The sequence below is a fragment of the Melospiza melodia genome, chromosome 4 (genome assembly GCF_035770615.1).
Source record: "Melospiza melodia melodia isolate bMelMel2 chromosome 4, bMelMel2.pri, whole genome shotgun sequence".
Classification (NCBI taxonomy): domain Eukaryota; kingdom Metazoa; phylum Chordata; class Aves; order Passeriformes; family Passerellidae; genus Melospiza; species Melospiza melodia.
In genome coordinates this window covers 55,394,978-55,408,096 of record NC_086197.1, presented here as the reverse complement: position 1 = coordinate 55,408,096, position 13,119 = coordinate 55,394,978, and the positions used below count along the sequence as shown (strand labels likewise).

Genomic DNA, 13,119 nt, shown 5'->3' with positions numbered 1-13,119 from the left:
TTGGTACAGAGCTGAAACCGCAGTGTATTGCATCCTCTGTAGGTTGGTTACATATCATTAATGTCATGCTTCAGGGTCCTCCCAGATCTTTAAAGAGGCAAGAAAGAGGTCACCTCTTTTCCTTCTGGGTTTTTAGGAAATGAATTTCCTTCATTTCTGTAACCTCTCTGGCCACAGCCGCCACGGGGCTGGGGTGAGGCAGGGAGGAGAACAGGGTCACTCGTGCTGCTCTTAGTCACGCTTTGGGTGTGCTGGTTTGCCTTGCTCACAGGCTCAAGACAAAGCCAGCTCTAGGGCGAGGGAAGCATTTCCCTCAGGCTTGGTGTGCTGCGGCAACGCGGGGAGCTTGAGGTGTTGCTCACCACGGCAGGCAATGCCTTTCTGGGACTCCTTGGCCCCATTTGCCCTGTGCAGGTCCTTGGGGAACACTAGAGACACTTTTATTCCTCCCACTCACTCCTGCTGCTGTTTGCATCCTTAGGTTTCTGTGGACTTGGCAACGGGAAGGGAGAAGGTGCCTTTAGTCATTCAGGACGTTCCCGGGGTGGTCCCCAAGTGTCTTGACTCAGGCAGGCCCAAAAGAGTCCAAAGCCTCAGCCCTGTTTCAGCGCGGCGCGGGGCCCGCACTGTCACAAGCACCTCAGCCTTTGCGACCTGCTATTTGTGCCTGCCCCTTGTCCCCTCACTGCTGGGGCTGCAGCGCACCCCTGCCTCCGTGAGGGTTGCGGGGAGTCAGCCCGGAGGACCGCGGAAAGCTGAGGCTGAGGCCGCTCCTCACCCTGCTGAGCCCCAGCCGAGCGGCGCCGGCGCGGCTGAGCCGGGCTCTGGGGCGGGCGGGGCTCGGGCGGGGCCCGGGCGGGGCGGTGCGCGCGGCGGCAGCGCCACCTCGCGGCGCCGCGGGAGGGCGCGGCCCGGCCCGGCCCGGCCGCCATTTGCGGCGCCGCGGGGGCCGTGAGGGGACGGCGGGGGCTGCCTGCCCGCGCCCCCAGACCGTGTCACACCACGGGTCTGCCCTGCAGTACGACTGTCGCCTTAGGACTTGATGAAGCCAGCCTTTCCTTCAGAATGAAGATTTGAAACGGCAGCTTTGCCCTGGCTGCAAGCAGCGTGCAGGAGCAGGACACTGGAGCAGCCATGGCTTGATGGACTGAGGCAGTATGCGAATTTAGGAGATGAGATTATTTCTTCTCAAATGATGTATTTTACATTTTACACCCTGTAAAGCTTTAGGAACAAATTAGCAATCATCAGGACAAAATGAACGCACCAGCAGCCCACGAAGGCTGAAGCAGCAGCTGCTGGGAGCCCCCCCGCCCTCTCCAGCACGGGTGGGTTGAGCAGCACCGCGGCCCCGGGGCAGCCACAGCACCGAGCCCGGGGCAGGGCGGCCCTGCCGCCGCCTCACTGCCACCGAGGAACACGCACATGGATCTGGCTCACAGCCTTGCTGCTCCAGCCTTCAGCCGGGGGTGGGGTGGGTGATGAGCCTGCTCCTGCAAGCTGGAAGCTTATTTCGGGAATAAAGCATACAAGAGCCGGTTTTGATCATAAAAATTGTGATCAGGCACAGAGGGATAAGGTACATGAATTCATCTCTTGCAACATCTGGAATACTGCCAGCAACTTTCCACTCCACCTCCCAAGCCAGCCTTTCACCTCCTCTCCTTTCCTTATGGGAGGAAGGCTAGTCCCATAATTGCTCTTTTGCAATTATTTTCCAGAGACACTCCACCCACTTAAGCACATGTCTATCATAGCTATACCGTCAGCTTCTGGCTTTACTCTCTTATTGTCAGTTTGCTCTCCATTTCCTCAGAAGCCTAGGACACATTTTCTCAATGGCCATGTCCAGCCAACAACCACAGCCAAGAGCAAGCAAAAAGCCCCAAGGCACTTGGCAGCTGCAGCTCTTGCACATTTCTCAACCACAGCCTTCCACTGCTGCTTCAGAGTGCTACAGACCCAACTGGAGACAGATCCTTTCTGATCTTCTGGTGGATCAGAAGTGGATCTGGTGTAGCCAGCAGGAGCAAAAATGAGTACCAATGCATCTAAAGTCCCAAGATCAGCAGATCTTCCCAAAACACAACAGGAAGAAGGCTGAGTAAGCCGTTGTCATATTTCAGATCACTAATAGCTGCAACATTTCCCAAAGGGAACTAGTAATATAATGTGCAGAGTTAGTACATTTATAAACTTACTCCCCACCCACCCAAGAGAACATTCAAGCTCCCTGAAAAGAAGGCAGTGTAACAAACATTGGTGCTGCTGCCAGCTGATATCCCAACAGGGAAAAAATGCCAAATATCCTCCACTCTGTTAAGGCCATGTAACACCAGAAGGATACATCCAGCACAGCCTTGCATTCACTCAGTTTCTAGGGCAAATCCTTGGCTTGGCCATGTCAAGTCCTTGGCCTTCGGTATGTAATACAGGTCAGGCCCCTCCCTCTAATTAGGAAAGGTTTCTGCTTTCATAAACAAATTGTCTGGGTCAATAATCCTGCCATGGCTCTGGAAGACAGCCAGAGAAAAACAACTCACTGACAGTTTGTTTGTTCCTTGCTACCACCCTCCATCACTAATCATCCAAGATACCTTTTATAAAAGTGAAGATCCAACAAAGATCTTTCCTGCAGTTTATCTAGAGATTATACTGAAGCACCAGTGATCTTGTCAACCTTGAAAGCACGTGTGAGATGCAGTGAATATATAGAAAACATAAATTTCTTACCGAGTTGATCTTCAATTACCAGTTTTTGGAAAACAAAAACAAAGAAACCCAACCACCAATGAAAAAAACAACAAACCAACCAAACCCCTCAACAAATCAACCAACCAACCAAGGTTTAGTTAAAAAAATGCATAGAAAGGTACAGAGAAAGCTGTCCTCATGGAAAAAAAACTTACTTATTCAGAACCTTACTTCTTCCCATGAAAAAAAAAGTAAAATTCTGATTACTCTGTGGATGTTCTCAGGCCCAACATAACAAAGCATGGTCCAAGTGTCTGCGGCTGACTTGTTCTCAGATTTTTCCTCCTACCTGAGAGTTCAACCAAGAGTCATTGCAGGACAAACACAAAACCTTGCAATGCTTTTGAAATCAGTTAATCCAGAAAATAAAAGCAGGGAACTGTATACCTGTTACCAAGCACATTTAACACATGGGAAATGCACAGCAAGAACCTGCTTCCAAAAGGTGATCAGCTGCTTTAGTGTCTACCAGCTTCACTGCAAACTGCAGGTGTAATGCTGGCAGTGGAGCTGTACACCACACAGTATGCTATCTAGAGAACAAAATTACTGGATCTCAGCATAGTGGAATATACATTTTATTTCTTAAAAAGGAAGGGTACTAACAGAAGTTAATACAGTCAAAATTTTACATTTTAAACAAAAGCTTTTCTTTTTCTTAAAAACCAGTTATGAGCAGAGAGGTGAGAGGATTTAAACTACTCACAAAATCCAAGCCGAAGACTTTGAGAATCTGTGGTTTATACATTTAAAAAAGTGTAATAAATGGAAATATAAAATAATACCAACTCTGTAATAGTGAAATGCCCTTTCCTCATTAGATTGCTGTTTAAGCACCTTTATTTTCACCCATCAGCTGCCAGGAGTGTTTAGGTTTATGTACAAAATAAGCAGTTTGGGACAGAAGATTCATATATAAATTAAAACCATTTATGGCAATACAGTTTTACCCAGCTGCTTTACAAGCTTTATTATCACTTTCACTTTTATGGAATTTTTCAGTCAGGATGATCTCAAATGCTCTTGATGGACTGCTTCAAAAAGCAGCTACATATACAGGAATTATATAGACAACCTCAAGGAGTAGACATCCAAGAGATTAAACAACTTAACACACAGTAAAACTAAGATCAGATGTGTATCTTATATAAATACTGTGCAGATTTATCATCCATCCCACTGAATGAATGGGACAGATCAGTGTCACATCTGAAGACAAAAAAATACTTTTATCCAAGAGGCAACAGAATTTCAGGCCAAATATAGCAGATAGGAGTTCCCTCAAATTATTCAGTTAAAAACTGTATGTGTCTGAAAAAGCTTAACAAGAACAGAGTTTTCAGAATAACTTGCACATTTGCTTAGCTGTTTCATAGCTATTTTACAGCCTAGAGACACTGAGAGAGGAGGAAAGAAAATAGAAGAAAATAAAAAGAGATGCCGTTGTCTCTGCCCACTCCAAAAGATGTGGCTTTGTCATTTATGGAACACAGCAGACACAGCTGTTACCAGAGAAGAGACTGCTCCAGTACAGCATTGAAGACAAAGTGACATGATGGCTGGAGAAAGTGTCATCACAGGCTAATTTCTTTACATGAAGGCTGATGGATTAATCTCACCTCCTCCTCAAAACCCAAGCGTTCAGATTTCCTAGCAGACTACTTATGATTCTTACTCCACTGTTTTCTATTTTTTTTCTTTTCAACACAAGACAGAAAAGGTCATGAAATCTGATGAAATGTCCAGCTGTGCAGCATCCAGTGAACATGTACTCAGCAAAAGCACAAGTCATTAATCACTTTCTTTCTCTCTCCACACCACAACAGGAAACCTGTGTCATCTATGTACATAATGGAACTAATAAAGATGTAGACTATCTAAGTCACAAATGAGCTTCAGTAACAGTCACTCACTGTTGCACTGCAACTTGCTGCAGTCTGGCTGAAGGGTGGAGACAGATCTGTTTGAGCCAAAAGAGAGAATAGTTAAAAAAACCACACCCAACAAAAACCACCCAGCTTTAGTTTTCCTCAGTCACTGAAGTTTACAAATAATTTAATATTGCTACTTTCCAAATGCGACTCACAAACAAATCAACTGTCCAGCTAACAGGATGGGAAGAGTAGAATTATGAATGTAATAGGTGACTACTGTTAAAGAAAGACTGGAAGAGAATCAGTTCCCTCAAAATCTTAGTTTCTCTGCTTAAGTAGCTCATTATTATTTTTAAAACATTTTTTGTTGATAGAAAGCATCACAACTAGACTAGAATTCCACAACATCAATCTTTGTTTTGATTTCTGTAGTTCTCTAGGAAAGAAATAATCCCAAATCAAGCTACATGAAGCATTAACAATATTCAGATATTACAATGGAAGCACTTATTTATTACTTCATAGAACAGATTAGTTTTAAAAGTGTATTTACATGTTCTAAGTTATACAAAATACAGTATTCCAATAATTATGTTAATCACCATATTTCAGACAACTTCACATAAAAGTGCGGAGGATGCATCCATCCCTGATCCTGGCCAGTAGCGAGCGGTCACCGCAGTGGGACAGGTGAGAGCTGCTATCGTGCCCCCTGGAGAGAACAAATCCCACCATCCCTTCTCACTGAAACAGCTGCAGATCTAGGAAAACATTCAGGCAGGTACACGAGCAAGGTTTGTTGAGACCCACAGACCAAAATCACATGCCTTAATTTACTAGACGTATGTGAAGTACATTTTAAAGTTTTTTTACAGATGTTGTACAGCAAAGGGCTTCTGCTCATGCCTTAGTTAGGAAAATGAAGTAACAAGGGTTTTGGCTATATAACAGGCACCCATATTACACTTAATATCAACAGCCCTCTAACTACAACTGGACAGTGTGTTAAGGACACAATTCTGCAGCTGACTGCCTGGGCAGAGCTTCACATTCAATAACAGATCCTGTGAAGTCCACATGGTTCTCTACACATATAGGGCTCTTCCCATGCAGAAATGACAGCAGAATTGAGGCCTTAAAAGATTGGGGCCTCAGACAGTAGTTTCCTCATGAGACAGCACTGACCAGGTCACATTGGCAGGTCAAGTCCCAGCGCAATAGCACACTTAGTTGAAGCAACAGCTATTTTTTCATGCCTTTCTGCAGTAACTCTTCTCCCTATCTGTATATTCCTTTCTGGACTGTGGAAGTAGGACCAAGACAAGGAGATTCCCAAGACCTAAATAATTACTTATCTTCAGTATGATGCTAAACTGAGGGGATTCAAATTGGCCTAAAATTGTAAACAGTGAGGAATCAGTTTTAGCAATTTCACTCAGGTCAGACTGTTGCATTACTCTCCTCTTCCTCTTTCATTCTTTGCTCTCCTTGCCAAGTATCTATGTCTATATCTACTCAAAGGATTCCTTTTTCCCTGTAGGTGTCTGAACTTCAGTAAGTTTGCATTCCAAAAGTGACTCGTGAGGGATAGCAGACTATCAAACTAACAAATTACATCCGTATGCCAATTTGCATTATGAGGAGTTAAATCACTGTAATTTCTCAATTAGCATTATGTTAGCATCTCCACAGATATTTAGTTAAGCTTATTCTTTCTACCTTTCTCCCGGTCTTCAACTGTGAGTTTATCTATCTTCACCAAGTTACAGTGGCAGATATACAGACCAGAGTAATTATCTGAACATCTAGAAAGCCAGTCTGAGTCTTGCAGTGCTGCAAAGGCACAATGCTAGCACTAACAAATGATTTTGCTCTTTATGGATTTAGGTGTATGTTGCCAAAAATAAGAGATTTATGCACTAAGATAAATTTGCATTTCTCATCTTGTGCTTAGCAGCTAAAACTAGAAGGGTGAACAAAAGCCTATCTGGATTTTACAAAGGTCTGAGATACCTTCCTCTCACTAAAAATGAAAGCACCTGATCACAAGGAACAAAGTCTTTTTATGCTCAGGTGGCTTACAATACCGAAGCAGCAATATTCTCCTCTGTGCAGGTCCATTATTTTTTGCTATCTACAAAAAAAAAAAAAAAAAAAAAAAATTCTGCATAAGTGGTTTTATTACAGCATTCCCAAAGCTGCTGGGCTTCCACTGCACCTCCCAACTGGAAATTGATTTGGTACAATTAGTAGCAGGCCTGCAGATAATGCTGAAAGTGATCTCTAGTTAGAACACCTTGGGCACTCAAACAGCACAGCAAGGAAATGGAGAATTGTCCGAAAAGACATAAAATGTTACTGCAAAAAGATGCTTAGCGATAAACCAAACAACCCAAAAACATTTCTCCTCCAACACAAGTTCATAATACACTACTTTTTCACTCTGTCCATGGAGGACCAAAAAAAAAGCAGAGTTCAGATTATCTGAATATCAAAATTACCAGGACCAGTTTACCAACACTACACCTGCAATCTGAGATGTATCCACCTGATCCCAGCACAGAATGCTTCAGAGGAAAGCAAAGACACCCATGACTCCAGCACTTGCTAAAACTTTACAATAACCACATAAGAGTAAAGACTTTTTCCTGTGGGAGTTAATGAGATCTTTGATACCAGCTTCAGTGGGAGCAGATCTTGGCAACAGGTGAAAGATTAAGCTTTTTGGAATTTTTAGACACAAACCCACTATACGTAGATTAGATCATAATGTATGAAAGCAATACTGTATTAAAAATTGCACATTATTTATTCATAGCTGCTGTCTTCTGCAGAGTAAAACAACACTTGTTGTCCACAAATTCCATCCACAGTTTATATATTTTCAAAGTTAGTACTATGAAATGGCCATGCGGTGTCAATCTTCTTCCTAATGAAAGTACAGTTGTCATGAACTGCTCTCTTTCCTGGCAATCCCTGCAGTGATGCTGAAAGGTGCACATGCCCTTTATTCTCTCCCCTTGGAGATGGTCCCTTTGTGGAATGGGGTAGGTTGGCATCAGGCAAACTTATGGCCTCTACAGAGTATGTTCCAAGGCTAGAGAACTTCAAACCCTAACAGTGTCAATTCAGCATCTTTTAACATTCAAACTGAGCTAAAAGAATATTTCTCTTCTTATGATCACTAAGAAAACATACCCAAGTTATCACTTACAGATAGGATTGTCATCCTAGTCAAAGAAACAAAATGATAGAGTGAATCATTCTGAGAGGAGCAGGGAGCTCCGGAGCAATAAACTTAACTTCCTGAGACTGCAAAAACTGAGAAAGGAGTTCAGCATTGCACAGTATTTTCTGTCTGGCTATATCTGCACTCCTTTAAATAGTTACTACCCTCTCATCTATTTTTAAAGATACTACTTCTTAATAACAACAACACCAAATTCCCCAGCTACAAAAGTTGAGCTGCACTCACCCTAAAGTGCGATTTTCCAGTTTTGCAACCCGTAGACACATAAATCACAGATTGTGCAAATCTGCATTGTCCTACAGGGAAGCACAAATGTTTGCTAACAGTCTTCTCTGAAAGAAAGATCTAATGAACATTCACTGTTAGTTTCCACTGTGTAAGCTTTTAAGATAACAGAAATAAAACAATAGAATTGCACATGCTAATCTCATTGACTGAATATTTTGCTGTTAAAATGTTATGACATAGCGCAAAAACAAATCCTGTATACAATATGTAAGTATTTAAAAGATACTCCTAAGCACAGTAGGATCCAAATGAAGCAACTTCTTTGCCCAGCTATTTAACTTTTGGTTTTGTGATTTAAACAGGAAGCATGACATTTAAGAACAGCCAGGGCTAACTGAAAATTTAGAAATTATAAATGAAAAGAGTTGCTACATTTACATGCTGTCATGGTTGTTTGCTTTCTTGCTGGTTTGTTTTTCTTAATCCATGGTTTGGGCCTTTATCACCAAAGTAAAGCAAAAACCAGTACATACCAAAAATATCAGTCCAAATCAGCAGTACTCAATACAGGTAGAGATATATGCTGCCATATCAGCAACATGGAACTAAGATATTTATCTGTTTGATACAAATATCCCAAGATTATCTCAGAGCTTTATAATAATACACTCATAGGTATACTTTGGTAGCCAGCAAAAAATTAAAAACTCTTTCTTTACTTCAGTACATTGTCCATTAAAAATGATAGGTCAAAAACTACATTTAATATATAAGCTCTGTACAAAGGTTATGCTGTCAAACACAGGTTATGAATCCTTGCTTTTGATTTTGTTTTTTTTTTTATTAAGCTTACAACATTAGCTGCTGCTTCTCACATTTTTCTCTTTGTATTTCTGCTCTGAAATTAGGGGTAAAATCTCTTGGGTAAACACAAAGTCAAAATAATTGTTCAATATGATAGCACTGAGCTATGCTGCTAACTAGTCATGCCTCATAATTTTGGCACTTGTGCTTCAGAAAGCTTTCAAGGTTTGTTTTTTTTGAGGTGTATGCTATTCATTAATCTCTAGGCATGAACATACTCCTGTCTTACAAGCTCCATTTTGGCTACAAGCATGGCCCTGTACTCCTTTCCTAGAAAGTAACTACTCTTGCTCTTCCCACACAGATTTAGCTCTCAAGCTCCCTTAATATAAGAGCAGATTCTTGTTATGCTGATGAAATTCTTACAACGGAACTTCCACCTACTGCCTTCATCTTCTAAACACAATAAACATCACCACAATCCATCCAAGCTTTCATCTACCCTCCCACATGAGCACAAGGGTCCTCACTCTTAAGCTGCCCATTGTAACTGTGGGATATCATTGGCTGTTTCACCTTCAGCACCACAGTTGTCCTGCAGTCAAGAGACAGAAAATGGTAATATGGCAACTAATAGCCATTGTTTTCCTGGAGCTAATACTCATTTGGTAGTTTCAGACTGCCAAAAGACCTGGAGATCAGCAGCTCAGAATAGCACCTTTTCCATGATTGCTAAGTTGTTAGCAGAAGAATAGATCCTTTTTCAGCAAGATACCATAAAAGAAAGTGAGCCTCATAAATGAACTAAAGGAAAAGGCAGGTTACAGCAGTGTAGCTGTGGAGCAGGAAAGCCACCGACGTGGGTTATTATTACGTGGGTCATTTGATAGAGGTTTATTACTCCCTGTATGGCACACTGTGGTGCTTTCTGGATTATTTCAGTACATTTGCTGTAATATTCTGCACTGAAGTCTCACACGTTACGGGCTGCTGTCTTCCCAGTGTCTTTAGTTCTGCACTCACAGTACTCCACAATACACTACACTGTACCAGAAGGGAGCTGCAGTATTAAATGAAACTCATTATACTGCAGGGAAAAGAGTCTTAAAATATAGCAGTTCTTTATATATACAGACACTTTCATTTAAAACTCCCTCTCTTCTTCCACTTGAGTGCCAAACGAAGAGTCACTATTCACACAGGCTGTCAACAGACTTGGAGACATGAACTTTGAGTGTCTTGACAAAACCCCAGTAGGTAAGCTTATTGTAGTTCATAGTTACAGTGAGAAAGACAGATAAGAAAGCCATATACAGAATTAAGGAGACTTTGCACTTTTCATCATGCCCAGCCCTGGGTAGTCAGATGGGGTACTTGCAGGCAAGGAGGCAGGCAGGGTCATCATCAGTTGTTTGTGTTGGGACACCTCATAGATTTCACTGCTCACTCTGAAGACTGGCGATTCATGTGTGCTTTTTAGTTTCTTTGTTTTTAAAAGTCTTTAAAGTTGCATCACTCGGAATCAGATAAGTCACTTTAAACAAAGCAAAGTGTTTAGTGTGACAATTTATTTATAACATACTTCCCACCATCACCACCACAAACCACCCTGTGAAAGAAAAAACTCCTGCTGAAAGGGTGACAACTTTTAGTATGTTTGAAAGAAATTAGACCAACACTGCATCAAGAGCCACTCTAGTCAAATTAAGAGCATAACAGCGGGGGGCGGAGGGGGGAATAGTTCAAAGCATACATTAGGTGTTGTGGATTAGCCTGCTTCTCCACTTCCTTAAGAATTCAACACAAAAATGCTCTAAACTCATAATTTCCACATTATGTTTAAAAGACAATCTAGTCTTTAGCAAAGAAAATAAGCCCTAATGCTTTTCTAATGTATTTTCAGATTTCAATAGAGGAACTGCAACTACCCGCAACATCACCATCCCACATTTACTCCTTAATATTTATATTATCCCAGCAAGTATAGCCTAAGAGTTCTGACACAGCCACTCTTTTAAGACAGCTTCTCTTGTTATGAGGACTTCTAGACATATACTTCTGGTAAAGCTTCTACTTCTTGCAGTTGTAGGTCGTGTAGAAGGTCTCAACATCACACACAGCGTATTTTTTTCTTTTAACACCATATATTGTTGACGCAGTGCTTGGTGCTGAGAATGGATTACTTCCCAGAGGGCAAATCTTGTGTGCTAATTTTCTATCAGGAAACATGCTGGAGATAGAACCAGCAAGCGTGGAGAGACCAGATATACTACTACACAGGAGACAGTGAGGTAAACTGTTCGCGCTTATAGTGGGTGTAGCTTATCCCATAGTGTGATCACGAGGCAAAGGACCAAAACTCTTTCTCAATCTCTTGCACAACAGGTAAGGTGCAGTAAAATAACAGTGGCTTGTTTACTTCTTTAAAAAAGCCCCTTCTTTCAAAGCATAAGGTGCTGGCCCTTTTTTAATAGCTGGGACTCAAGGTTCATCCTAATGAGCCAGACCTCTTTTTCTAAATCTCCCTTACTTCTCACTTAAGTGCAACATGCTGCTTTATCAGCAGTTCAAGAAGAAAGACCCCCTAAGGAAAAAAAGGAGGGGTGGTGGTAGAAATACAGTCTAGAACCCACATCAAATTATTTTGTCCACATATGTAAAACGAGTGATTCACTATTCTCTCTCCTTGGTTTCTGCAGGTTATTCAGGATTAGAACCTATCAAGACATTTAGACAGTATTGTAATCTAAACTGCACTGACTCCATTCTGCATAACATTCATAGATTAACCTTGCAATACTTCTGTTTTTACAAGAGATTGAATGTTTTCCTGTCTTCCTGTCCTAAAGGTTCTCCTATTCCTCTTCAGCAGGAACAGCATTCTATACAACAGATACTTTCTAGTGCCTCTGAATGGGAGAGGAAACAATTTCTTGATGCTGTCCAGCAACATCTACTTATATTCTAAACTTATGTTTTACACTTTTACTGGGAGGGGGAGGTGGAATGGAGAGGAGAAAAGAGCAAGAGCTTGAAAATTAACCATAAAAAAAAAAAAAAAAAAGAGAAGAAAGAGAGAGAGGAGTGGAGAGTCTCCTAGGCTCTTTCTCCACTCAAAAATGAAGGTTAGAACAGATAGCAAAAGCTCTTTCCAGTCTGGAGGGATCCACATTTATTCCTCGAGACAGGTGAATCTGTTCAATTGTATGACATCAGAAAATGTTCTATCAGTGTTGAAAACAAGGTTCTAAATATGGACACTAAGATTATGGACAACAGAATGATCAGGAGAGGGCCTGAACGAGCTGCGCCAACAGAAACAGGGTTTGTTTGTGTTTTGTTGGTTTCTTTCTAGTGTAGATGCAAAATGGCAAAGCCTCCATAAACTTTATTTCTGGGAGTCTCTACAGAAGGCAGAGAAGTCTAAGAGGCTAAAACAAAGAGCCCTAACAAGGAAAAGGGTGTGCTTACAAGGGTCCGTATCTGGTCTCGTATTTAGAAACAATGTTCTTGCATCGTCCCACTTCCTTGCGCAGCTCTGCCACCTCCGTCCTCAGGGCTGTGTTCTCTTTCTCAAGAAAGGCCGCCCGAATTGTGATCTGATTCTCCTTTAACCGCCGGGCATCACGGGAACGCTTTGCTGCCACATTGTTCTTCTTTCGCCTTGTCCAGTATTTTTCATCCTGTATTAAAAAAGAGATGCCAAACTGACAAGTGTATTGGAGACACCTCTTTATTGTATAATGATATTCACACTGACTGCTCTATTGAGGAATCTCCTCCATAGGTTTGCAGGGCTCGGACATCAAAATGGAGACCATGCAGTGCTGTAAGATTTCATCTTTACACAAGTCTTCTTTTAGGATCAACCAAGTGGTTTGCTAAAACTAAAGAGATTTAGAGACTTGGATATAAAGAAGCCGTCCAACTGAAATGCTTCCTTTACTTAGTTTTAATTCAGGAGTGAACTTTTACATAAAACCACCTGTTCTATTGTGTCTAATCTGTCCAGATTAGACACAATACTGGGCAAATATAGACAACGGCCTTCAAAAGTGCAGGTGATGAGGATTTGACTTGATAGCTCTTCTAATTTCTGTGTATAGCATGATCAGTTGCTCCTTGCCAGTAATTAGCTCATGATACCAAAACCTGCAAACCAGCAAGCACAGCAGCTGGCTTGCCAATTCTATTCTTGGCAGTGCTTCT

At 41.8% G+C, this 13,119-nt stretch overlaps 1 protein-coding gene across 4 annotated transcripts in view; it reads right to left on the bottom strand.

The window, feature by feature from the left end:
* Nucleotides 1–3,316: 3,316 nt before the first annotated feature.
* TEF (TEF transcription factor, PAR bZIP family member) overlaps nt 3,317–13,119 on the bottom strand; it is a 22,518-nt gene continuing 12,715 nt past the window's right edge. For 2 of the 4 annotated variants that reach the window (XM_063154620.1, XM_063154619.1), the window contains exons 4-5: nt 12,382–12,593; nt 6,768–10,444 (exon numbers count right to left, since the gene is read on the bottom strand). In XM_063154620.1, the coding sequence (XP_063010690.1) occupies nt 10,423–10,444; nt 12,382–12,593 (234 nt within the window). In that variant the 3' untranslated portion in view covers nt 6,768–10,422. The other 2 variants (XM_063154622.1, XM_063154621.1) reach the window with 2 other exon arrangements.